At 43.8% G+C, this 26,951-nt stretch overlaps 1 protein-coding gene across 8 annotated transcripts in view; it reads right to left on the reverse strand.

The window, feature by feature from the left end:
* The window catches only part of RREB1 (ras responsive element binding protein 1), a 118,951-nt gene that overhangs the window by 69,684 nt on the left and 22,316 nt on the right, over positions 1-26,951 (reverse strand). For 4 of the 8 annotated variants that reach the window (XM_074543962.1, XM_074543976.1, XM_074543985.1 and 1 more), the window contains exon 2: positions 4,126-4,498. The exons of the other annotated variants lie outside the window; for them this stretch is intronic. In XM_074543962.1, the coding sequence (XP_074400063.1) occupies positions 4,126-4,156 (31 nt within the window). In that variant the 5' untranslated portion in view covers positions 4,157-4,498. The remainder of the gene's footprint in view (positions 1-4,125; positions 4,499-26,951) is intronic. 8 annotated transcript variants of the gene reach the window in all.

Raw genomic sequence — 26,951 nt, forward strand, 5'->3', positions numbered from 1 at the left:
GAAGTTGAAGCAAGGACGAGTGGGCAACCCCACCGTGGCCTGTGCCCATGCCCAACAGGCCGAGGAAAGGGAGATGCACCTGTCTGAGGGGAGCAATCCTAGGGGAAGCACAGCCCTGGGAGACAAAACCTCATCGCCTGCTGCTGCTGCCATCTCAAGACAAGCAAGAGGGGATAGCAAAATGAGGAAAACACTCACAATGTAGCTTTGTGTGTTTGTTGCTTGGGGGATTTCTTCATTTTCATGCTACCCTGACAAACCCACTTGACCTAAAATCCTGGAGGGGACATGGGGGGAGCTATAGGTTAATGTCCCATCATCTGTGTGCCTAAGCAAGTACTGTGCTGAGGAAATGGGATACTTGTCCGAGAGCCCAATGGGTGAGCTAGATGCACTGCACTAGGGAGAGTCAGATGGAAAACACTTCTGAGTAACAGAGAAGAAAAGAGACCATCCCCCTCTTCAAATACTCCGAGTTACAGCACCCCTCTCTCTGACTGAGGACAGGCTGCAGGCACGCAGGGCGGGCAAAGCAGGACTGGGCTCAGCTGGGTAGCTGTGACGGAGATGCTGACATCCCCGACAATATATGGCCAGCCTAAACCACGGGATATCTTGTCCTTTTAAGGTGGGCCAAGAGCAAGCATCTGTGCAGCAGCAGCAGCACAGCCCCAGCCTGCCATCAATATCCCTGGTGTCACTGAAAAAACAGGGGCTCCTGTGCCATACCAACTGGGTGTGCAGATGCCTGGGCACCCACCCCGAGAGGAGACAATCCGTCTGGTTGTTCCTCTGCTCAGCATCACGGAAACAAGCAGGCACATTAGTAAGGAGAGGAAGAAAGCCACGAAACCATGCAGCCGGGCTGCTCCCTGGCAATTGGTGCCTGCAGCTGTTGGGGAGGGAGGCTGGGAGGGAGGGAGGGAGGGAGGGAGAGCCTGTCCCTGTCCCCATCTCTGTCCCTCACCCTGATGGCCAGCAGCTCAGCCAAGGGCAGCTTTGGAGCCAGCGCTCAAAGTGAAGGTTTAAAGCAAATCTCGGGAGGGAGAAACAAGCAAACATTTCATCCCCTCACACTTGCTCTTCACATAGTAGCCAGAGCTGCGTGTGTGTGCAGGACAGGTTCAGCAAGGATTAGAGAGGCAGGATGAATCACACTGAGGAAGACAGAAAATCTCCTGTGCTAGTGCCCTGCTTCTTGTGTGCTGCTCTGGTTGCAATTCTCTTCCTCCAAGATGAGTATTTGAAGAGTTTCAGAGAGGAACTGAATGCACAGGCAATTTTACAAAAATCATTCTGAAAATAGGATAAGTCAGAGACCAGGAAAAAAACTCCACTTGGAGTAGCTATGTCCCACATGGTGTTTCACCACTCTAACTGCATCCATATGCTAGCAAACACAGGCAAGCCCCAGGGGAGAGCATCAGTTTGCTTGCAGAGCTCCCAACTCATCCTTTGCAGCCCAACCACACTGTCTTTGCAGGAGATGCCAGCACACTCTCTGCTTGGAGCACTGTACCAGGTAGCTTGCCAAAACATTTTGTGCTTCACAAGGTAACACAGCAAAATGAGAAAAGAAAAAGTGGAAATTACAGGGATTTAAACCCATTTCCTAGTGTTGTCAACCAGCAGGATTTTATCATGAGTCTGTAAAATCTGATGGTGCTACATTACTGCACAAAATCTCAAATTTTTAAAGTAAAAATGCTAGTTTTTTGATTTTTGCAAAAAGGATAAACACATTACATGCTCAGCAAAATACAAAAAGCAAACTGAAGTGAACAGTTTAATTTTAAAGCCTCAAGCTTTTCAGGATAACCATGATCTCAAATGCTCAACCTGTAATTTTTTAACATACAGGGATAGCAACACAGTGTCCCCTCTCTACTCAGTACATTTTGTACTCTGGAAAATATACCTTCTAAAACTAAAATTACTCTTTTAAAGAGAGAAAAAAATTGCAATATCTCAGCGTGTTTCTAACATTTTATTTAAAAGCCAACACAGCTGCACTTTAATGTTACTTAAAGATGGAAACCTACATCAAATTACCAAACTTGTTTTAAACAGACTCAACATGCAAATATTTTGAAGATAGAATGATTCAAGAGTTTGAAGCTCTTCTCACTGCTCTTTTCCAGGGAGCATGACTTGCTGACAGGATTAACTACTGCCAGGCTCACGAAGCTGGGAGACAGCTGCCACATGGCAGCCATTTATTACAAAGCTCCACTCCTCTAAAGTTAGGAAAGAGGCAGACCGTTTCATCTGTGTTATCAGCAGGGTTCCTCTGCCCCACAGGCTTTAGTGACTAGGCTTTTTCTAAACAAACACCTCCTTTTCTCCCCCACCTTGTTAACATCATATCTTCCTGTATTGTGTTTCTGGTCAGCACAGAAACTATTCCTCCTATCACATCCTCCAAATAACAAGAAGAACAACAATCTATAACCAAGATAATTTTAAAAGTTCAGAAACACAAATCCTATCCCTACCCCTTTCCCCTGAAATACATTTTTAAATTAGGGAGTTTTAGCTTGAGCTTTTCAGAGGGGAAAGCACAGCCCACAGGGAGGAGAGAGAGAGAGAGAGAGATGCTGGAGCAAAGAGAAGCATGCTGTACAGCCCTCCCTCTCCCACCCATGCTAGGAGGCACTTGTAATGTCAGCCTCCAGCTGCAATATCCCAAGGGCCTACCCAGCTTTTCATGAGCAAGATAACTGGTAGCACTCCTTCTGAGATTGCATCTCCACACCAAGCAGACTCTGCAGGCCCACAAGCCAAAGCCAATATCTGCCCCTCACCATAAGAGGCACAAGCAGATCTCAAGCCAACCAACTCCTACAGTGTGCTAAGGACCAGGAACAGATAGAAACCAGCTACATAATCTCCATGTGATATTAAGCACAACCATCAGCTGACATTGCCCTGATACTGTGAGCCAGAATTAAAAGATACAAACTAGCGGTTTTAATTTTACAGGGGGTTATTCTAGATGTGTATTTGCCATAGATGCTAAAGCACCAAAGATCACTCAGACTGAGGTTTATTGCTCCGTCCAGGTGAGGGAGAAATCCAGCCTTCAGAAAAAGAGCTCTCTCCCACCACCTATAAACAAGGTGCCACAAGTTTTGTGAGCACACCCACTGGCTTACACCCGCTGGCCAGTAGCCTTTGGGCTTGTTTACAGAGCTCTAAATTCTGAAATACAAGGTTTCTTTCTTGGTTTAGTTAGGTAAATTAATTACAGCAATAGATAGTGCTGGCAAGACTCTCCAAGTTGAGATTCACACAGGAAAGACACTTAACAAATTTTAAACAGCAGAGCTACTTGCCAGTGATACTCTTCAATATGAGTTTTCTTTCTATTTTGAAGTAGATGCAGTGCAAATAACCTGTGGGAGGTGCTTCCAGCACACTGACAAAATGAAACAGCATCTGTTCATCAAAATGAATGTGCAACATACATGAAAAAAAAAGGGCATAGGGATCTTGTTCATCAATTTCTTATGGAATTCAGAAGTCACTCAGCTTTATCAGAGAGTACAAGAAGCCTTCTCAGGAACAATATATCTCTATCTGATCTGAAAAAATATGCCTTTTCAAAACAAGAACTGCACACACACACACACACACACACATATACAAATCCCCCTTCATCCACAACCACATCCAGCTGCTGACCTTCTGAGTTCCTTGTACTATGGTCTATGCTCTGGGACTTTAAAAGCCTAGCAGGCATTTCTAAAGGATTTCACAAAGTACACTGGCCTGGCCTTGTAAAAGCTCATGAGGAATCCATGAAGGTCATCGTGCAGCTTAGACAGTCTGCAAACAGCATAATCCACGTGCTGGTGAGGTAAGAAATGACCAAAGTCGGGCAGATAGGCCTGAAGACTTCTGCAAGGAATGTTTCCTCCAACAATGCTGTAAACCCTGGAGGAAATGCCTGCTGATCTTCAAAGCCCTTCAGTAGGAACAGCCTTAAGTTTCCTGAACATGAGCATTCTGGTTGCAAGGCCGCAATCCTCTTAGGCATACAGAGAAAAACATAAAACCAAAGGAAATTAAAAAAAAATTAAAATCCACTAAGGTTAATAACTGCAAATAAGCAGCAGGACTGACCCTCTACTTTGCAACGAGCTGTCGGATCCATCCAGCAAAGTTTTGATGTTCCTCGGCACAAGAGCCACACGGATCAAGCAGCAGCTCACAATCTCTGCAGCTTTCCTCTTTCTACTCCAGGCAGTCCTCCACACGTGCAGACTCCTGGACAGCAATACTCAGTTGTTCGGACTACGAGGGGATGCTACAGCTGTGGCTGCTGCACAAGGTGTCCACCGTAACTATATCAAGGCCCCTGCAGTGTGCTGCACTGCCAGCAGAATTTTAGGTACAGCCTTCAGTTGCCTGACGGGTTTCACAGGCGACCATGAGTAAAGGGGAGTCTGGACACCTGCACACTGCAAAGAATTGCAGGAAGTTTATTTCAGGAACGCTGGGGAAAAAAAAAAGAACAGACAAAATTGTGAACAGGTTTCTTCAGTAAGTGAAGTTTCAAGTTGCTATTCCTCCAGCCAAAAATGTCTGCTGCTAGTCCAAAACCACCCTCTCCTTCCAAAAATCCAATTCTACTGCTAGTGCTTTACACTCTTCCATGAAACAGATGATACAGACAATTCTTGAAACAATTCACATATGAAAAGGGAAATTAATTTCCTTCTTCTGACTCCATTGATAAATATTTAACAAAAGCATTAGATTGAAACAAACTCGTATGAACTACATATAGGTTCAATTCAATTCTGGGTAAAGTAGTAGTTGCACACAGAGAAAAATGAACAAACAGCAACAAAAGTGATCAAGTGGCCTGTGCACCCACCCCAATTTCTGCAGGAGGACAGCAAGAGTTTGCCAGTGGAAACTTGACTAATCACTTTCAAATATGCACATATAGCAAAGCAACACTGAAGTATCATCATCAGATCTATGATACTGAAAGTCACACTTCTTTTGAGGAGTGATGCTTCCACATTTACATTTTCTCAGGCATATAAACATACACCCCCACACAGCCACCTTCTTTTAATTCTAAGCATGAAATTGCCTTCCTTTAAAGTTTTAAGCCAGTATACACTACAACAATATTTTTATTTACATCGATCTTGCTAAGGTCACTTAGAATATACAACCAGAAGTGAAGAAAACCTTAAGTATTTTAAAAGAACCACAAAATTTTAAGAAATCCTGATATTACTAATTGATTACGTTATAACTCTTTCAAGGAACAAGCTGTTATTTCTACCCAGCTGACAAATTCAATCCTCCAAATTTCACACAAAAATCGTGTTCATTCAGAGCAAAAGTAAAGGACAAAGAAACCTCAACATGAGAACTCATATTTTCACTCAGATGCTAAATAGCTGTTTTCCACATCCAGTTCAAACACTATTGTTTTGTAGTAAGTTTTATATGTCTCATGGAACTCAACCATTCAATACAAAAAGATACAAGAGAAGAATTCAGGCAATCAGTAGCTACCTCAACCTGTACAGCAGACAAGCATGTATTATGAATGAGTTAAAACAGGAAACTGAAAGGAGAATGCAAGCAAAACCACTAGTTAAATGAATTATTTTTTACAGTAAGGTAAAAACTTTTCCTAATCTACCCACTCATTTCACACACAGTAATATGCAACTATCATTCTACCAAAAATTAGAAGAGAATTACCACCAGATTTGTTTCATTCATTTCTTCATGTGAACTTCAAATGGGGTTTCTGAAGCTAGAAGATTTTGCCATCCCTATCTAGTAAGAGCTGAAGACAGAAACTGGCCCTTTCCTTATCTCTTAGGGTCTGGCATGCCATGGGGGCTATGAAGGTAGGCACTTTCATAAGCAGAAACATGTTCAGTGTTTTCACACCAAACTTGAAACAATATTCAATATAAATTTGACATAAAAAAAATATGAGAGCTTACAGGTTCAAAAGAGTCTCAGTAAATACAACCCTTTAAACTTCCTAAAATCTCCAAACATGGACAATTTCTGATGTAACAAGGTCTTTAAAACAGCAGTAAGCAAGCTCCCTGAAGGGTGGGGTAATTGGGAAGGTTATCGCACCTCTGGGGAAGTCACAGGCTCTATCTTGGCAGAGTTTCATCCCTTCATATACCCAGGGGACTGATTAGTTCATGATAAGCAATTAGGCACCCCAGGGAGGACGGTTAACCGTCTTACCAAAACAAAAAGGCTGCACAAATGTAAGTCTCATTAGATTAAAGAAACACTATCTACAGAACAGCAAATTTGTGTATATTCCCTTCTACTGGAACTTGCAAGTACTACATTTTGCCTACATATGGCACACACAGATCTCAGAAATCCCAAATTTGAGCACGTACTTGATGCTAAATTGGTAACAAATGCTCTGAAGCATTTTCTTTCCCAAGACACTAGTGCTGCGATGCAGGAAAAAAGGAGGAGGGATGGAGGGGAGGAATACAGTAAATACTGATTAGAAGATTTGAACTAGTAATCTCATTCAATTAAATTTTCTTCCTCATTGTTAAAATAGTTCCTAACCAAAGATGAGCTGCAGAAAGTGGGTCCTGGAAAGGCTATACATGGCTGAATGCTGATTGAATTTTAGAATGAGACCCCAGGTCAGCAGGAGACCCACCTTTACATGCCTTGCTCCTAAAAAATGTCTGGGAAGCTCCTGCCTGCGGTGGGTCTTGTGGTGAGGCACCTATGTATATCACAGTCCTACCCATGTTAAATCTTTATCTCTGATGAAGCAGAGGGACAAATTCATCTTTTGCCTGCCAACTGATGTAAAAGCTCCAACACATCCCAATAGGGCTGTTCCTGACTTACATCAGGCTCAATGTATTTCAAAGTACTTCGATGGCTTAAAATATGAAGGAATGCTTTTCAATTAGGCGACCCCCTGTCCTTTTCTGTTCTTTTATCTTTTTTTAACAGTTTGCCATCCAGTGATAGGAGGGAACCCCAGCTGCATAGCCTGAGCTTTTATCTTCTGCTGACCATGCAACAACACAAAGCTCAGCGCTGGATTTCCTGCTGCTTGCCGAAAGGGGCTGTTCAGCTTGTTTAAATATTACTTGCCTTGGGAGCCTTGGAGTTGTGCCCAAGCACTGTACTGTATCTTCCCAGCATCCATTTCAGCGTGTACTTTAAAGGTCTTCAGGTTCCATGTACTATGCTCCCTCTCTGCTACGGGAGGAGTCTCCTGACTCCAGAAAAGAAAAGAAACCCCATTCAACTCCTCCCTCTCTCCCCATTTTCCCCACTAATCCCTCTGCCTCATTCCATTACACAGGTAACAGAAGTCCATGTTCATCCCAAAAGCATGCAAACACATTTAGTCCTGTAAACTGAACCAACTGCAACCAAGGTAAAAGACATTTCGGTACAAAAGGCTGCAGCTAGGAAGAAATCAGATGCCATGTATCCTGCACAGCAAGCTACCAGTGTGCAGTGAGCAAGCAACCAAGAAAGTACAGCAGCAAAAGTGGATTGAGTACAGCAGCCTCCTGCCATACTAAATTTAAAGTCTCCACTGTGGATTTTAGAAAAAAAAGAATCTTTAAACACAACCTTTTCTGAATTTGCAAACTTAACATTAAGGCGCTTTCCCTTGCCATCCAGAGCAGTGATGAAAAAACCCCACGGTTTTCACAAAAGCAGAAAGGATATTCCAGCCTACAGGAATTCTTTCAGAAGCCCTCCTTTTCACGATTACCGTGCCAACGGGAGGCTGAAGTCTGGCTACAAGGTCAGGAGGAGATAACCTTGGCCAATAGAAATTATTTGCATCAGCCCAAAGGCAGCACCAGGCCACCCATTAAGCAGCCCAGCAGGCCTCACTGTTAACCTGTGAGCAGCCAGAAACAGCTGATAGGAATGGAGAAGCAGGAGGTAAAAATCCAGATTCACAATCTATCCATGAGAGCTGTGGACACAGCCATTCGAATCAGGAAAACTTCAGTAAATACTGACTGTGAGAACTGTCCTGTAAGAAGATGTCTCTCACTTTCCATGGCAGCTGGGATGCAGAAATACATGTACCCCCACAAGCTGATGCAGGACTGCAGGAAACTCAAGGCTAGAAGTGAAAACCTGCTTTTAGTCCGTTCTGCTTTGCCTCAGCCTGCAGCGTACAGACTGATTTAACCTGATGTAAGCCACAGCTGTCATTCAGAAGGACAGACTGCCAGTCCTCACTTTACCCCACAGCTCTGGCCACGTGTTCTCCCTCCGGCCTTATGCCAGTTCTAGAGTTTGAACAACCACATCCAGGACCATGGAACAGATCTGAATTGAGATTTGCGTTTGTTTGTGTTTGGTTTTTGTTTGTACTTAAAAATGCACATACATACAGTTTCATCAACAGCATTCACACATGGGAGCTGAGACATAGTCAAATTACACCCTCTATTTGAGTGAGAGATGAGAGACCTGAGCAAGAATGTTGTCGGTAACTCTACTCCTGCGGTGCTGCAGTACCGGGGAAAGATGAAAAGATGTAGTGGAACGAACCCACAACCGGCTCCATCTCCAGACTCCCTCCTCCCGCTCCCCCCTCACTCCCTTGTCTCCAACTCAGAGCTCACTTGCAGCATCTCTGCCATAAAAACATCTAAAAATATACCTGAAGTTCAGTTTTCTGATTAATGCCAGTGAAAATAAGTTCACAATAAAATAAACTACCACAATTAAAATGTCTCCACCGCACCTCTCCCATGGCATCCCTGGATGAGAGTAAGAGAGCAAGAGCAGTCTTAGGCAATGAGCTAGTACTTTTCTGCTTACCTATCCAATTTTTCCTACATCAAGAACTGGGTGTAACTTTTGCACAGTGCTAAGCACAAAACAAACACAACTCAAAAATATCCACCTCCCTTCCCGCACATGGCTGAACTAAGCCTAATTTTAAACACGTTTGTTTGTTTGTAAACTTTTGTCAATGACCCTTTCCCCATGTACAAAGACAAAAATTACCCCCTCCAATACCACTCATGCTTCATTAAATCAGATCAGTAACAATGCTGAAACAGCCTGCCACCGTGTGCCACATGTACCAACCACAGCTCCAGAGCCACCAGCAAGTAGGGCAAGCAGCTCACCTGGAGTCCCCAGATACTTTTGAAACAATATTTACAAACCTTGGGCCTTTGGATTTAACACACAGCACAGTGGGAATGGTACACATGCTTCCACAGGGGCAGCTCACCTCCTAGAGAGATTGGTGTTTATTGTAAAATGCATCACCTTAAGGGGATAGGATGGGACAGAAGTGGAGAAAAGAAACCAAAGCTGCAGAGGGACAGAACGTGTTGCCCTGAGCATGTCCTCAGGCACTGCTAGCTCACATTGCTGGCACCATCTGATCTCTCAAAGCTAAAGATGGAATGTAGGTAGCAAGTCATAACGCTGTGCAGGCCTGGAGACGTGACCCATCAGCTGTTTCTGCATTATAATTATTGCACTGGAGCACAGTAGGACCAAAAGTTTGCCTGGGCAGATTTCTGTAAAGTTCTGGCTTGTTAGAAATGACAAGAAAGGTCACATGCTGCTTTCAGATTTGTGATTACAGTCACTTTTCTACAGGACTGGCATTCCCTGTTTAAAATCCTCGGTCTGCAAGAGAAGTGGAAGGCCCAGAACTGTTTCATGTTATTCAAAACTGCATTAAGAAGTGAGATTGTATAGAACTGTGATCTCCCTCACCCCCCTTCATGAGACAGCCAGGAGTTTCTCACAGATGCAGTGAAGCAGCAACTCCTGAATCACGGTTCTCTGCATTTCTCAGCTGGTCTTGGTCAGTTCCCCTTCAGGCTACTCCTGCTCCCAGGCTTTCTCTCACTCTCTTTTTATTTTTAAAGTTTCTGTTACTAATAAAAAAATTATTGCAATACCATCATTTCCTTGTATTATCATATTCTCTAGTGAACTGATTAATTCTCAGAGTGATCCTGACCCTCAGCTCCCACTGGGCCTCAAGTGATGCAAAAAGCTTCTTTCAGATTCTCCTCCATTTTATTTTTGTCCCAACATGCACAGGACTCAGTTTTGGAACTCTAGACTTAAAATTCAAATATCTTTGCTTTTAGGAAATCTGATTGTTTCTATAACATGCTCACAATTGAGCAAAGCTCAAACAGTACAAGTCAGTAAGGAAATTATTTTATCCAATATGCATTCGGTACATTGTACTGTCCAGACTTTGCTCTGTAAGTAAACTTTAAATTATTAAGAGCTCAGTTTTGTCAGGCAGTGACATGAAGTTTAGTGCAACAGGTCAATGGAGAAGCCATCAACAAACCTGTAGAAGGACAACAAAAGCCTACAGCAGTACACAACTGCAGCATTTCTGTTACACAAAACACAGCGGACACTGCAAATCTGGGTAGCACAGCCCTTTCCAAGTGACTGCCTTTAGAAGATTTGCAGACTGGAGGGATGCTTTCAAGGAGGCCACTTTCAGCTACATCAAGCTTCCTGTTTGACACCATGTGGACTCACCCTGCCCTCCCACCTATCTCTCAACCAAATAAAATAAAAATCCTAGCACTATTAGTGTATTTCCCAACCAAGATGCACTCAAAGCAAAATCACCGTGAGGGCCAAACACTACAGGGATATTGCCCAAACTTCTAAGGCACTACTTTTTGCAAGAGCAGAGAGGTATTGGGATGCCAGGTGGTTAATGGGGAGATGTACACAAGGAAGACATCAGTAAATGATGAACAAGTCTGTAGGTCAGAAAAGGCCACTTGAGGTTAAGAGACCAAAAGCTCTGTTAGCAGAAGAAGAGCACCCATCTCTAAGAAACCACTTTCTCTTACTCTCCCCATCCACTCCCTGATACCATTCTCCCTACTGTAACTCAGAACAGCAAGGCAAGTGATGTCTAACCAAGCACCAGAAGAACTGGCTAACACATTGTCACCCAGCATGAACAAAAACCATCAATGAACCCTGCAAGTGGTTTACTGCAAATTTTTGCTTTACTGACGGTATTACACTGCCAAGGGTTCCCTTGTCTTTGCACACACAATGCCCTCTCACAAACGCCAAATCTGCTCAAACCCAGATTTACAAATACATGCACAGATATTCTACACATCTGCTTCCACCTGGTGGATTACCAGAGATGGGAGACTGCAGCATTTTTTAAACAAATGTGTAAACCCACCTCTAAAATTAGTTGCATGATAATTCTGTGGGCTAGTGGAGAGGGGCAGAGAGGTCAGGCTCAGGGGCAAGGGAGAAGTTTGCAAGAAATGGAATAAGAATCACTAAACTGTTTAAACCATTTTTCAATTCAGTTTTCCCCTCTTGGAAAACAAACAAAAAAGGGATTTTCTTTCATTTTAAGGAGTTCTTTAAAACAGAAGAGGACAGAACTATTCAATATTGCTCTTAACATGAATAAATAATTTCAATCAAGTGTCTCGCTAAAGAAGTTAAAATTCTCTTTCCACAGTCCCCCCTTCCATAATCAAGCAAAAAAATATATGTTTTACATATACCTGGTATATAATCAAAACAAACCCATAAAGTAATTTATTGCTACTCATAACTACAGAAACTGGGGGTTCTTTTAAGAGTTTAGCAAAGCAAATGAGAAATGACAGGGAGTATCCTGAGAAACTCTCTGTTGCAAATTCTTTCAGGTCTGGTTTCTAAAAATGTCCTTGCTATGATACCTGCAAATGCAGCTTTGCAGTAACTTCCAGTTCCATTTTCACACACGTATTTTTAAATATAGCAGCAGCCTTTGCCGTATGTATTAGGCACCAGGGGTATTTAATTCTCTGTGGCCAAGGTTTGCAGGAAAGCTGACTGGAGATCCTAGAGGTGTGGCACACTTATTTTTTGCTCTAAATACTTCTGACTGGAAGCAAAGGTAAGTATTACTCCAGCCTCAATCTGTTTCCCTCCTGCACCCACAGCAGCTTAGTAAGATACAGTCAACAGGCTACTGCAAATTACACTTAAGGGCTCATTACAAATCAAGGCCTCAGTCTTGCTAATGAACTGATACTAATAGGTTCATTCTATGGAGGAGAGCTACTAGCTTCAGTAGTGGTCCCTGAATCAGGAAATTTGTTTACATCACATGCACAGGTATTTACAATCTTCTGGGCCCTTGTTTTTATTTAGGAGACCAGTGATGTTTGGCAAGGAGTGCAAATCTTGTCCAACAACTTTCAAGCTACCCTTACTCCACATGGAGCAGAAGTGCCTACAGAGTAAAGCACTTTCACAAGAACAGTGTTTTCATCTTACACTAATCCCTCTACCAGGAATTCTATGTCTGTACCTGTACATCATAGTGCAAGAGAAACAATCATGCATTCCCCACGTATGTTTTGCACCTGAAAGAGTGGACAAATACAGAGATATATGCACAACATCACTAAAGTGCTTACTCAAGATGTGGGATTAGGTTACCAAGTTCAGTCTTTACAGAGCTGAAATTACCTACTCTGCAAGCAAGACAGACATGGGGATTGCTTGGTTTCCACTGGATCATGCACAGCCCCTTTTACTTCTGAATTACAAAAGACATTAGGACCAGACCACAGTGGAGAAATCACCATTGCCGTTATCAGCAATGATAACAAAAAACTTAATTCAATTGATGGCTACAATTCCAATCTCCCACCCACTTGGTCTTTCTCAAATCTCAATGCCCCAGCATTACAGCTTTGAGAACTTGAAGAACAAGTCAATGTTTTACCCCTTTGTTAGGGATTCAAAGTTTGCCGTTGGTTTTTCTATTTTCTGTTAAAAAGGGGAACATGAAAGTAATTCAAAGCCTGAAGTAACTCTTCCCTCATCTTCATTCTCAGAAATGGCTGAAGAAATTTTTTTTACTACTTACTTTTCTTTCAAAAGCAAATGTGGCCTGAAGCTAAACACCTGACATGCAGTGCTTAAGCACAAATGGTTAAAGTTCTGTAGAGCCACATGCAAGAGAAAACAGGGGCAGTAATAAAGCTGCCTGGTGATCTCCAATTGGAAATCCTCCTGGCAGCACAGATTCTTTCATGCAGAGCAACTTACTGACATTCTCTCTCCATTCCTCTCCCTGATGACTCTTTCACGACACCTGGAAATTTGAAAGCTGACTAAGCTCCCTGAAAACTGGTCTGGTTAGCCCCAGTCACCCCTGCTCCAAAACGGTGAAAGCAGACGGTGTGATATCTCAGCAGATGAGGTCTGAGACTAAACTGGAGGAATCGGCAGCAAACACTAAAGGTACCTTCTTTCCTCGAGTTCAGTTGCTGTCATGGACCGTCATTCTAAAAGTCAAGAGAGATTTTCAATGTGTTTTTGGGCTTGCTGACTTTAAGCCCAGAGGACAAACTCCACTTGAGATTGTTCACAACTCAGAAAATGTTTGGAGAAAGGAAGCAGAAAAAAGCTGAAATTCTCTCACAGTCACATAAGCCCAAGAGCCACAACCTTAACACCACCAACTTCCCATCTCAGTAAGTGTCTTGCAATACTTGTTTTTGTAATCATTTTCCATGCTGTCTACACAAAAAAAGTACCTCAGAAGCCAGAATAACTACATTCCTCAAACATGGACCCTTTCCAGACTCACCCCAAACCTTTCTGTGCTTAAGGTCCTATACACACATGAACACACAGCTCATTTAAGGCCCAGCAGTTAAATCCCCTTCAAGTCACCCTACTTTTGAGGCTGAACACTTCCTAACCTTGTGCATCCCTGATGGCTGGCTGAGGAAAGGCAGGCTGCCTCCTGCTTCCTCTGCATTCCCGTCTGGCAGGGCAGGACAGCAGTGCGGCCTACCCGCGCTGCTGTGCCCTGACTACGCCGCTGTGTCCCCGCGCACAGGGGCCATCACGACCACCCCTGTGTACACAGATCCCTTCTTCCCGAGAAATTCAGTGACAAACTGCCTGCTTTCCAGTTTTTCCTTTTCAATTCTTTTCTTTTTTTAGGACAAAGACACCTCCTCACCCTCATTTCGTCATCACCTCCGCTCAGAAAGCCAGAGGCTCACTGATCCCACGGTAGATGGCAAGGCCTTTGAATCGGTGTCTGCTGGAACCAGGCTAGGTAATGTTCCAACAGGGCACACATCACAAACTCTCTTCCAGAAACTTTAAAATCCAAAATGCAAATGCTCCACCCATCACCTTGAATGCTGTCAGGCAGTAAAAATGCTAATAAAAGAAGTCACAGTATGAGAAGTCTCTGGCTACCTGCCTGGGGTCTGATGACTGCCGCTAAGTCCTTGAGAGGAAAGGATGCGATCCGGCCACCACTGGTGGTTGCTTCCTTCAGATCCTCCAGCAGATCCTGCCCTACAGACCAGGCCCTGTGGTGAGCTCTCCTGGGTTCCTACATTTCTCAGGCATAACAAACAGTAATGGCAGAACACCAGTAAGAGCCACCCCAACTCAACAGTGACCATGTCCTCTTATCCCCCCTGCCACGATGCCACAGACATCCCAGGGCTCAACACCACCAACTCGGAAGTACATCCTCTCTGACTACGTCAAAACAAATGCCCTTTTGGAAAGGTTTTTAAGAACAAAAAGTCACAGTCCTAAGTTTTGTGCAAGGAAAAAACCCTGCAATACCTGCCTTGTGTGTTTCAGGCCCTGAAAGCTGCCAGAAACAGCTGAATGATGGAAGGAGAAGGAAGACTTTTGTGATGAATCCTCTTTTCAGGAAGTTTTAGAAATAACTGTACAATCACACAGATGCAATGCATTCCTCAAATAAGGATGTAAACTCAGAACGGGAACTATTTTAAAAATCACTATGGCTTCAGGTTTTATATTTATTTACTATTTTGACTGCAAAAGACAAATGGTCTCCTGTAATAGAAAATTACTTTTCAACTTCAATATATAATTAACACAGGAACTGGTACCTTTACATCTTTCCTATGCATTTGTATCATAGACTCAATGGCACAAACACAAGGATGCTTACCTGTAAGGTTCATAACCACACCTCTGCATTAAAAAGATTACTGAGCAGTCTAACAAAAGGGTGTTTACTTTTAGTGCACCCTGATTCTGTATCACCCATTTGCAATCTGTAACACTGATATCGCTCAACTGATATTTACTGATATTTGAAGACAAAGCGACCCATGTTTCTCCCTCAATCAGATTTAATAAATCCACAAAAGTAAAAACAAAACAAGTCAAGAGACAGAAGAATCAGGCCTTTGGGATGCTATACTACTGCCTTCAGTGTGGCTAATTTTGATGAGCTTGTTGAAGCACAGCCTTTAGCCAAGTGCTTTTTCATACAAACATCCACAGCTCAGAGACGATTAATCACCATTTATTACTCACCTTCTGGCAACACCCACTCTAAGCCAGGCACCATCCAGACACATTAAGACAGACAGTCCCAGTCTGAAGGCTTTGTGGTAAAAGAAAGCCATTCCTGAGACCCGATGCTGATGCAGAGATTTCTACAGACCCCCGTGGTACTCAGCACAGCTACTGGATCTGCCAGAATAAAGGTGCTGAAAGGAACACTTAATCACAAATACCGATCTTTTAAAAAGGGACAAGGTACGTATGAAATACATCGGCTATACCTACTTTTCAGTACCTGCCAACTGCTACTGGTGTACAAGTAAGCCTCGTGAAAGGATTTTGCTGAAGAAATAGGGTGAATCTTCATCGATTTATCTATCAGAGCCCCTCACTTGGTTACAGGAAAGTAGTTATTCTGTTCTTCTGCAGCATTAGTAACTTCTCAAACAAAGAAGCCTGATTGAGGCAGACAGTGAGGGGCTTATCAGCTTAGGAAATGGGAAGGATGGTCCAATTAACTGCCAAGCAGTCAGACATAATTCACTCTGACCAGGCCAATGAGAGACGAGTCCCAGAAATGCATGTCCTGTTCATTTATGTAACACCCAAACATTCCCCCCTGCAAAGGCTTCCCTTCTGGAAGCACTGCCTAAATAAAGGAGCAAGCCTCTAAAAGAAAATCCACCTGTATGAGCATCCACACCCACCTGATTAAGCAATCATCTCAGTGGTACAGGAGGCTTTGCTAGCCACCACACCACTGAACTCAGGCACTAACAGGCATCATCAAGCAGACAGCCAGAATGCTCTGTGCAAGGTTATCTGGGGTCCACATCACTGCGCTGTCTTCTCACACATCAACAAACAGGACAAGATGTAGAAGGCATAAAAAGGAAAAACCCCACCCTGGTGTAGGTAGGAAGGCTTCATACCATTTTCCTGAGCTACTTCTGCCTAGCACAGAAATAACCAGATGTTATTTAAGTAATTTCACAACGTTAAAAACAAACAAACAAAAAAGCATGAAGGCAAACTGTATGTAAGACCTGATTAGCTGTGAATCCAGCTACAGTGCTGCCCTTTGTGCCCTCTGCCATGCTTAGCACCCTGCTAGCACAGGGTAAAGAGAAAGAAGGCCAAGAGAAAGTTAAGAGGAGAAATTCTACAAAAGATGCTAGAATGAAAAGAGAGAGTTCTCAGTCAACCAAAGCTTTAACTTGGGATCCATAACCTAGGATGAAGCAGGCATTAAAAGTTGAGAGAGGAGAAAAAAGGAAAAAAAAACATGTCCCCAAAATACGGATTCGTAAACATCTGATGTTTAGGGGAAGCGCGGAACCTTTATTCTGCAAAAAAATGTGCATGAGGGATCTGGTCCATCCTTTGATAAATTACCTTGTTTTGTGTAATCCTCTCCATTTCTAAGTGCCAGACTTAAGACTGCCACAGTCAGAAAAGCATGCCATGAGTAGGAGAGTAAAAAAACCGAGTTGTGTGGAATATTTATGTTACATATGGCAACATACTATTTGTCAGGAAGTTAACAGGAGCTAAGGAATCTGTGTGGTACCAGCAAATTTCGCCTTGCAGCAGGGTGTTAGAGCAAGCACAAAACAGACTATATATGGTATGTTTACTGAATGATTAGGCATAAACATGTTACAGAAGAAATGATGTCTTGTATTAGATGCTGGGCTTCCTGCTGCAAGGGAAACCATCCTGCTCAGAAAGCAGTCTCACATATTCCTCATCTGCTCCTGGCTGAGGGTGCCAGTGAAACCTCTAGAAAACAGGAACAGGTTATGTGGCAAGTAATGATTAACTATGTGGAGGATCAGCCCTCTAAGCTCCACCCGCCAGCATTCCCTGTCTCCTTGCTGCTCTTCCTCCCCCGCTACTTTTCGGCTGGGACTGTTTGCAGGGTGAGCTGGTGGAGGGGATGAAGGCACTCACAGGCACACGTGGCACCGAGCGCTGCCTCTGCCACAGGATGACGGGCACGGACAAGTGCACCCTCTCTTTCTTAAGAAACAGCTGGCAGCAGGCGAGCGAGCGCTGCAACCATCCATCCATCTGCCTGCCCCATGTCCAAACCCAGCTGGCCCAGGACTATTTCATAATGGGGAGGAGGGGGGAAAATCCTGAAAGGGTAGAGGGAGGAGGGTGTACTGAAGATGCCTTAAAGCGCAGAAGAAGGTTCATATCTGACTTCTGCGTCCTGCCTAACCTGTTTTGTGGCATGTTCCGGTTAACTCTCCTTTTGGTCGAGGTTGTTCGTTGTTTTTTTTTCGGCATCAAAGCCAAGCTGCAGCCCCTTCTCTCCTCTGACTCCTTTCACGCTCCATCACACTCCAGTACAAACATGGGCACACGGAACGGAGACGCCAGAAAACGAAATGCTGAGTTCATCACAGACTGAAACTGGATGCAGAGTTTCTTTACTGGAGGGAACTGGATCTTCTTTGTAAACTCACCAGGACCATCAGCCCTCAGGTGCCAGACTTCTCACCTTCATCACTGCTTTTTGACATTAGCAACTCATCAAAAAAACTTTAAACTACACAAAGTGGTAAGGGGTGGAAAAACAAAGGGGAAAAAAAGTCCCAAACCTCCAAACACACACGTGGAAGACTGCATGCCACACAAACCTAACAGAGCGCAGTGCAGGAACAGCAGCAGTGATCATAGCACCAGGACATACTATCACCACCACAGCAGATTGATGCCTTCACTGTGTACAGTATTCACAGGGTTAATGAGCAGCCCAAAGATCAGAAATAAACCTGCTAATCAACAAAAGCATCAAGTCCAAGCAGAGCTGGGTGGTTTCTGACAGGGTCAGTAACCAGTGACAAGAACTTGGTGGTGGTTCAGTAGCCATTTTAAGCAGCAGATACATTAATCATGGGAATGCAGTAACAAAAGAACCAGGAGCAAAAGTATGCTTCAGAAAGGAGGACCCCTAAAAGCTCAGCAGCACACACATACCCCTCTGTCATGTGCAAAATAAACTTAGAGAAGCCAGCAAAGAAGAAAGATTATTCCATGACCTCCAGAGCACAGCAAATCCCTCAGAGCAATGAGTGCTAGGCATCAGAAACTTCCTGGTTTCCAGGCCGTTGTTTCACATGTTTTCTGGGGAGTTTGCATGCTGTGGGAAAGATTCCCAAGTATACTGAAAGCAAGCCTGAAACATCCCCTTCCACTCCCACAGCAAGTATGCAGTCCATAAAAGATTAAAGTGTTGGAAACATATGCTCGAGCAAAGATTCCTCTTTTTAAAAAAAAAAACACACCAACCATTTAGCAGTTGATGCATTTATCAAAATATTTTGCCATCCCTTTTTTAAGACAGCAAGGTGGGGGGCAGGGAGACGGAGCAAGCAAGCAAGAGCGTGTGAGACACATGCAGTCTGTAACCTGAACACCGTTTTACAGATGTATTTACTATCCTGCTTTTCTTTGGGGGCTTTTCAGGCCAGGGTGGCTTTTGTCTCTGTGCTATATGCCAGCCAGCTCATAACAAATGGACAATCACAGAGTAAGCAGATCTGGCTCCTTCTCTGAATCTACTGGGATGCTGAGGCATGAAGATGGGCCTGAAAAAACTGTTCGACTACGAGCCTGATCAACCCCTTTGGTCACGCGAGCGCCTGAAGTCTGGTACAATTATTAACTGTGCTGCAGTCACATGAAAGAGAACAAGCTTCCCCCTCCCACCCTCATCCCACGGCTAACATTATGTGGGCAGCAAATATATGAAGGAACATGGTGAGGCTGGGGGGTACATGTAGAAGCCTCCACAGAAAGGAGGTTTCATAGCTGTACATTTTATTATTTCTTTTTGGTGGATGAATTATGGACATTACAGGCAAGCCTGACTGATGCCCAGACACATTTGGGTACCCAAAGGAGAGTGAAGTGGGGAATCCTAATCTCTACTCAGTGCTGCCTTCATTCAAGAGGGAAAATCATAGGTGTTTCCAATTTTCCCCATTTCTTAAACACCATGATGATGGAGCATGGAAAATATTTTTACTAAAGCACAAATCAGTAATTTCTAAACTGGTGGGCTTGCTTTTGAGGTGTTCTTATTTGTTGGAGGGGATTCAACAGGTATGAGTGAAGAGAGATGGGAAAAAAAGAGCACTGTGCTTCTAAAGAGAAATTCTTGGCATTGAGACAAATGAGGCAGGCAGTGTTGACTAAAACCCTAAGCTGTGATTCAGCTGTTGGGAGCTGAGTCTCATGGAACCTCCCTGCCTTACAGCTTGCACTCACATAACTAAGAATGGAGATGGCACTTTCCAAAAGCTGCTTTCCAGGACCGAGAGCGAAACGACAGAGAAAGAGCATTCAATCAGCACAGTACCCAACTAACCCCCAACTCATGCACATCTCAGACTGCCAGAGGGCTGCTATGGCAGTACTTTAGCTGTGAACCAAACATCACAGGTGTGTGCATGCTGTAGAAAACTGAGCTCAGAAACCCCGGCTGGGACGGAAGCAGTGCCTGGCGGATGTGCAGCCCCTCTGGCCTCCCCCGACACATCCTGGCCCTGCACAGCAGCCCCTCCTGCACAGCATTTCAGCTGAAAACAGTACATTCTGCTGACCTCAGAAGGGGGGTAAGCAGGGCAGGTGGTGAGAAAGAGCGTCAGGTTTGGCATAAGATGACATTTCCTAGACATAATTAAAAATATAAAGCACGGCGCATCTTTAAGTGGTTCCATCTATACAGTCACCAGCCCTGTGACACTGAACAAGAAAAGGTGGTGGTGGGGGAGATGAACAGCGTGTTGATGACAAACAATACAACATAAATGAGCACATCCTCTTTCAAAGTGCTACATGTAATTTCTGTTTAGTTTTAACTGAGTATGTCCCCAACAAAACAATGGCATTTGTAATATTATACCATGCATCCATTTTATAAAATATTTTAAAATATGCTTTTGTCTTGGCCTGCCTACACAAAATAATGAAGAAATATCACTCATCAAGAGCTCCCTGAGAAAAATAAGCCTTAAAATAGCGTGATACACTCGCTGAGTAACACGTATTTCTGCAAAACTCCTGTTCTTTATATATTTTGCATCTGAAAACTGCAAGTCTCACACGCGCACACACAAAAGACAGACAGACTGTTGCTGTGGACAAAATGGTGCCATTTAATACAAAAATCTGGTTTATGCATAGCCTGGCTGTAGTGCATGCTGGGCCCAAGCAGAGTGGGATGCAGCCAGTTATATCGAACAGTTGTGCCCTCAGCAACAAATGGTGCATTCATAAAACTGGAAAAGCCTCTGTCTAGGGGATCGCAGCTCTGCAAAGGAAACAATTACTTGCTGACATTTCTGAGGGAGGATATGGCCAAAAGAGGTTGAGGGGGAGAAGTATGATCTACAGGAAAATTATGTTCAGATGAAATACCAAAATGCAAGGGAAGAAAACCCCAATCTACCAGTGAGCTTCCTTTGCAGTCTCCCTCCATTAGCTAGTCTCTAACAAAAGAGCAAGGCCACCTGAAAAGACATGTGGTTAGAAAACACTTGGCCAGTCAAGAGTATAGAAGAAAAAGAAGAAAGAGAAAGCTTTCTTGTAGAACGCTGGCCCATGAAGAAGCAACAGCCATCATGCAGGCTGCACTACACAAAGCTGCATGTGACAGGCAGTTTCTCACAAGTTTCTTACCCTTGCCTTTATTAGCTATGCCACCTCCACACTGGCAACTAAAAGCCAACATCTGGTGCTAGCTAAGTGTCACCACAGACAATCCCTTTAATAAAAATTTAAAGAGTCTGAATCCCAACAAGGAAATCATTAGTGCTTTGAATGTAAGACCCTATGCAAGTGCTTCAAGACTGGAAAAAATCCTGGCTTTTAAGCTTCCCAGACCAGTGACTTTGGTGTGCACTAGGCCCCTTCTCCAGGCCCCATGCCACCTCACTTAGGGGATGTTCAACTCACAGCTTCTGACCCATGTGTAGCCCATCTGGACAGTTCAGCCAGTCAGCATCCTGTGCTGGGAAGCCCAAACAGATCTACGGATCTTGCTGCAGAACGAGAACATGCTGTCCAGTCTGCCCTTGGCTGAGGGAGCTCTGGCTCCTGAAGCTGAAATGCCAGACACTGCAATCAGCCCCAAACACACCTGACATCTCTGAAAGCAAACCTGACCTGTCCCTAAGATGCACAAGACACCCATGCAAGTCTATGCAAAAGTGCTCCCTTTGGAGATAAGCAGCTAAGCAGCACGGCTTATTAATGAATACCTGTCACCTGCTCCATTCTACTGAGCTAAGCAACAAAGCAAAAAAACCCCACATCATACACCATAACTGAAGTTCAGTGGGAGAGTCAGTGGCAACTCCTGTAAGACACCGAAAGAATTAAGTCCCACCTGCACATTGACAGGAAATAAGAAACAACTCTCCCCAGCCACTCCTGGCTGCCCTGAGGCTGTGCACCTTACTTCCTCATGGCACCCATGCAGCACAGAGGTCTCACATCTCGCCCAAGAGAAGTTTTCTCCTAAAAAATTATCTCAACAGTTTGGGAGAACTGACACTTCCACGGCCAAGGCAAGCCAAGCTGAAGGAGAGATGACAGAAATTTTGTGGCTGACAGAATGACTCCCTCCATTGTATCATCAAGAGAGAGTGTGTTAAGACATTTTTAATAGAGTCCTCCGGCACTGAAGCCTTTGCAAGGGTATCTAAAAAGGGGATGCATGTAACTCTTCCTATCCCCAGTGCACCTAATGGTCTTCTGAGAGCCTATTATGAAACCATTTCAGAAGTGAACAGGATTGTGGTCCCACAGATTGACAGTAAAAGTATTTTTCCACTGAGGTTTAAAAAAACCCAAGCAAGAAAGCAACCAACCAACCAAAAAAACGCAAAACAGGATGAGTGGTTCTTCAAGACAGAGACAGCCATTCCTGCCCCTCTGTGCCAAAGCAGCCAAAACCTGCAGGTCCACTGGAGTTGAGGAATAAACACTGGGAGCATGCACAGCAAGCTACAGTGCTGAGAACTGAGCCATAGCTATTGAGGTTCTGGAGAATGAACAGTAATGCTTCTGCTTACCAGCTGTGCACTGCAAATGACTGCTTTTGCAAGAAAGTTTGCACTGTAGTTGCATAAATAATTTTAATAAAACTGCATAAAAAGCCACTTCATTAATGCCAGTTATCAGCTGGAGACCTACAGCAAATACAAAACTGCAAAAGTTTTTACAGACGCATCAAAGCAATCTAAAAACTGTCTGACTTTACTTGTTGGTCAGTTTCCAGGCCAGACAAAAGTCTACACATACATGTCATGTTTTGTACATGCTCCCATGAAAGCTGCCCTCGGCATTCTAGAATTCAAGTGGCACACATGATTTGGTTTTCCTCCATAGGCTTTACAAAAGCTTCTAATACAACACATGATCAACTTACTGGGAAATTGTTTGTTAGTTTTAAATTTGGAGAAGGCAACACAAACACCTGGGAAACTGCGGGAGAACATCAACAGAGCTGAAAAGAAAATTACATCCCAGCCTCCTGAAAAACTTTAATATAAAGCTCTTTAGGAAGTCTCTGAATAAGGGATGTACTCCATTTAGAAATGTCCTTCCTTTGAACACTGAATCACAGAATACAAGTCTCCGCATCACCTTGCAAAAGAAAAAGGAAAAAAAATCCTGCCTGAAATGTGTCACTTTTTTGCTACTGTTTACTTTGTTTGTTTGTAGTGGTTTTGTAAAATCCCACAAATATTTCAGACCGAAACCACAGTCCGTATTTTATATTTAGATGAACTATGGCATCTTTCAAGAAACTGTAATGGCAAGCCTGCATGTAAAGCTCTCCCTCCCTGTGCCTGCCCTGGGACCATGCAGCCATTGCAGAAGGAAGGACATGGGCCACCACGGCAGCCCTGCTGGTGACCCTCCTCCATGTGCTGGCCCAGGCACCCCACAGCTCAGCTCCACCAGGATGTGGGAGTGAGTCCTTGCACCTCCCATGACAGGAGAACGGTCAATGTCTATAGGTAAAATTTAAAACCAACAAAAAAGTCTCCTCCTTTCTTTCTTTTACTTCCCATCTCATCCAGGTGGGACATACAGGATGGAATTTGCCTCTCGTGCTGATGCTTCCAGTATCAGCCCTGATTTGAATCAATAAAACGCAGCAGGGAAAGGAGCCTGAAGGTTTCTAACCGGGTGTGTTGAACACCATGACCTCCTCACACCCCCGCCCCACAAATGCTTAACTGCTGAAAGAAATTCCTCTCGTTTCCTGCACTGAATCATCTGTGTCACCACAAAGATGAGATTTTTAACCGTGCGCACACGTTTCTGATTTGAGGGGCATGCAGTGGAGGGTGTTTCTCAAACTACTGTCAGACTAGCCACACACGGTTTGGATTTCTTCTGTGTTTGATGTATCATTTAACTAAATCTGTGTTTTTCCAATGAGGTACAACCTCTCAGTGATGCTGTTTTCTAGGAAATACATAGGTGAATGCTGCCGCTTCTGTTGCAAAGTATTATTTGAATGGAGCTGGGAGGGACAGGATATGCTGATTTGCACAATTAAAAATAACTCAGAATTTGAACTGTGGCATCAGATGCTTCAACAAATTTCATTAGGGCAGATTACATGCTCTTTCCAAAATGCCTTTTTTCCAGACCGCAACGTAAAATAATTAATTTAGCCACAATTACCTCATTTTCATTGCTAAGCTGATCAATTCATTCTGCAGGAAAGTTAGTAGCACTGTAGCCCTCAAATGCAATAAAGAAACATCCAAGTTGCCCAAGAGAAAGAAAGGTGAGGTAAAATGCTAAACCACAGTTCCTTAACCTCCCTTCCTAACCAGGATGGCTTTGTATTGTTGCAGGCACAGAAGGGGGGGAACTGTGATCTCTGTTTGGCTATGCACTGCAGAAGTCAGTGGGATCTTTGTGGATGCTGGGTGGGAACAGGCCCCTACAAATATGCAACAAGCAATAGCAAAGCTTATACTCTGCTCTGGATTGATCTGAGTCACGAGGAGCTAAGCTGTCAGTCAGCAAGAGTGCAAGGAGGGCTGATTGTTCTGGTCACCTCACTGGAGCGGAAGAAAAATTCAAGATGCACATCGTCCTTGCAGTACCCCCACATACTCTCACCCAGATGAAAGCTTGAGGACAAGAATCATGTTTTCTCACAGGCCTATTTTTTCCACGAAGTGTTGTCAACCTTCTCCACCCCTTATTTTAATAAAAGAAAATCTACCATCCTTTTGACCTTGGACTTGTTCATTTTCTCTGTTTCTCTCAGTACATGCTCTTTGCTAACCATTCAGCATGCTGCAAGCCCTGATAAAAGTGGTTAATGTTTACTGAAACCTGCGTATGAACTGTACTAAACCTGATGCAGGGGGAGGCAAAGTTCTGCTAGCAGCATCCATGACCAATTAAAAAGAAGCCTTAGCTTGTTTTTCTTTTTAAACTCATCCCCCTCCCACTAAACAGCTACATGAGTAGATGGGCACGCAGCTCAGGGAGATGACTGAAAAAGTTCTTCAAATCCATCCACCTAGACACTTCAAAATAAGTCCCTGTTCTGAATACCACAGGCCTTTCAAGGATATACAAAAGGAATGAAATAACTACTGGGGTTCTCTTTCTGGGGGATGGATATTTTGCCCCCCAATAATTGTTTTTCAAAACAGTCTGAAAACCTACAAGTCTAGCAGAACTGTTGAGTGTTTTCTTTTAGCTTTCCCTCTAGAAGTCCACACACCCTTGGCTTGAGCATTTTTCAAAACATCCTATCATTTAAGTGAAAAAGCAGAATATTACTACTGTAAACTCAAACTACAACTACCAGTTGATCAGTATTATTCAGAGACTTTAAATTTATCATCATTTCTTCCCAGCAGAGACAGACTTAAAAACAATCAGCAGTTTCAACAGCTGTATCTGTGCACTATTTAGGAGCAATATTTTGTAGCACAGACTAAATGTGTGCATCGCTCCTTCTTAGCTTACTGGCATTTTATCCATCTGCATTGCAACATCCAGCCCAGAGAGCTCTTACAGACAGCTCCTGCTTCCCTCCCATTGTCTGGTGACAGTGGGATGCTCTCAGGTGTTTGATGACAATTTTTTTTTTTTTTTTGTACTACAGGGCAGCAACAGTGCTGCAGTCACCTTGGAAACAACCATCACCCACTGTTTGCAGAACAAACAATGGTACCTTTTCAGGCAGCGCAAGGCAGGCAGGGCAAGGGGCAGCCAAGCAATTCTGGGACTTACAGGAGTGTTAACACATTGCATTCATTCACTGCGTCAAAAAATAGTTCAGCACGAGGAGCAAGGCGCTCTCAAAGTGAGAGCCTTTGGCTGCAAACCACAGACAAGTGCACAGGGCTCAGAAGGTCAAACAAGTCTCCCCAGTCAGCAACGAGGTCTTTTCCTCTGATTTTTTTACTTGCCCTCCTGTTCCCCTCTCTCATACACACAGAAGGAAGAAAAACACACCTATTTAAACTGATCTTATCCACGAAAAGTCAAGTGCTCGGCTTCCAAGTAGCACTCTCTGAAGTTTTCTCAGTGTGCCAAAATATTTTAAAGAACTGTTTACCCGCACTTGTAGTGCTTTGTACCCAATGCATCAAGAGCCGTTTCCAGAAGCGTTCCTTGTGAAGTTAGTGAGGATTGCGGTTATTCAGCATTTCAGACCGTATGCCTAAGCACTCCATCTGTTATATGCCCCTCTCTAATTATTCTGAAAATAATTCCATTTTCAGAAGACAGTCTGCCTGCTTTAGAATACAGATGATGTACATCTGGCTCTACACTAACCTCTCAGTGTCTTCCTGTCTCCTGGAGCCTTTTTTCTCTGCTCAAAAAAAAATCCTCAGCACCAAAGAAGCGTATTTTACCTACAATAACCACAGTGGAAAGCTAAATATTTAAGGATTCAAGTTTTATCAATTTCAACACACTCTCACAAAGGGCTCTGCTCTTGTGGCCTGTTGCAAGCTGAGTGTTTAAAGCAGAATGGAGACGGAGGTGTCACTCAGATACTTTAGTGCTTTACAGCCTTCCCACACCGGCTCGCAGACACCTACAGTGCTGAGAGCAAGCTGACAGCAGTCCAGCTGCCCAGCTCGCCCATATGGCCACTGGGCAAAGGACTGCAAGGCCCTACAAAACCACGCTGCTGCTTGACTCGTGCATAAAAGGGCATCCAGGTGTGCTGTGAAGGAGTGCCAGGCACAACACACCCTGCTGAGAACTGCACTGAGGTGATGAGAGCTGTACAAAGGTACAACAAAGCAGCTCTTGGGCGAGATCTGTAGATTTCCACATCACAATATAAACACTTTTCTATAGCCTTCCACTCGTCTTTCACAGCATGCTCAGCTTTGGCAAAATAAAAAGGAAAAAAAAAAAAAAGGCAGATCACCTCTAGACCTTCAGAAACAGTGACTGGTGCTGTCCTGCAAACTAAAGCCTCCAGCAGGCTTGTCCATCTGGGCTGGACAGGTTCACTCACGACTACAACCATGGTAGCTCCGTTGAGTCAGACTAACATTACTAAAAACCTACCT

This window comes from Zonotrichia albicollis, chromosome 1 (genome assembly GCF_047830755.1).
Source record: "Zonotrichia albicollis isolate bZonAlb1 chromosome 1, bZonAlb1.hap1, whole genome shotgun sequence".
NCBI classification, from domain to species: domain Eukaryota; kingdom Metazoa; phylum Chordata; class Aves; order Passeriformes; family Passerellidae; genus Zonotrichia; species Zonotrichia albicollis.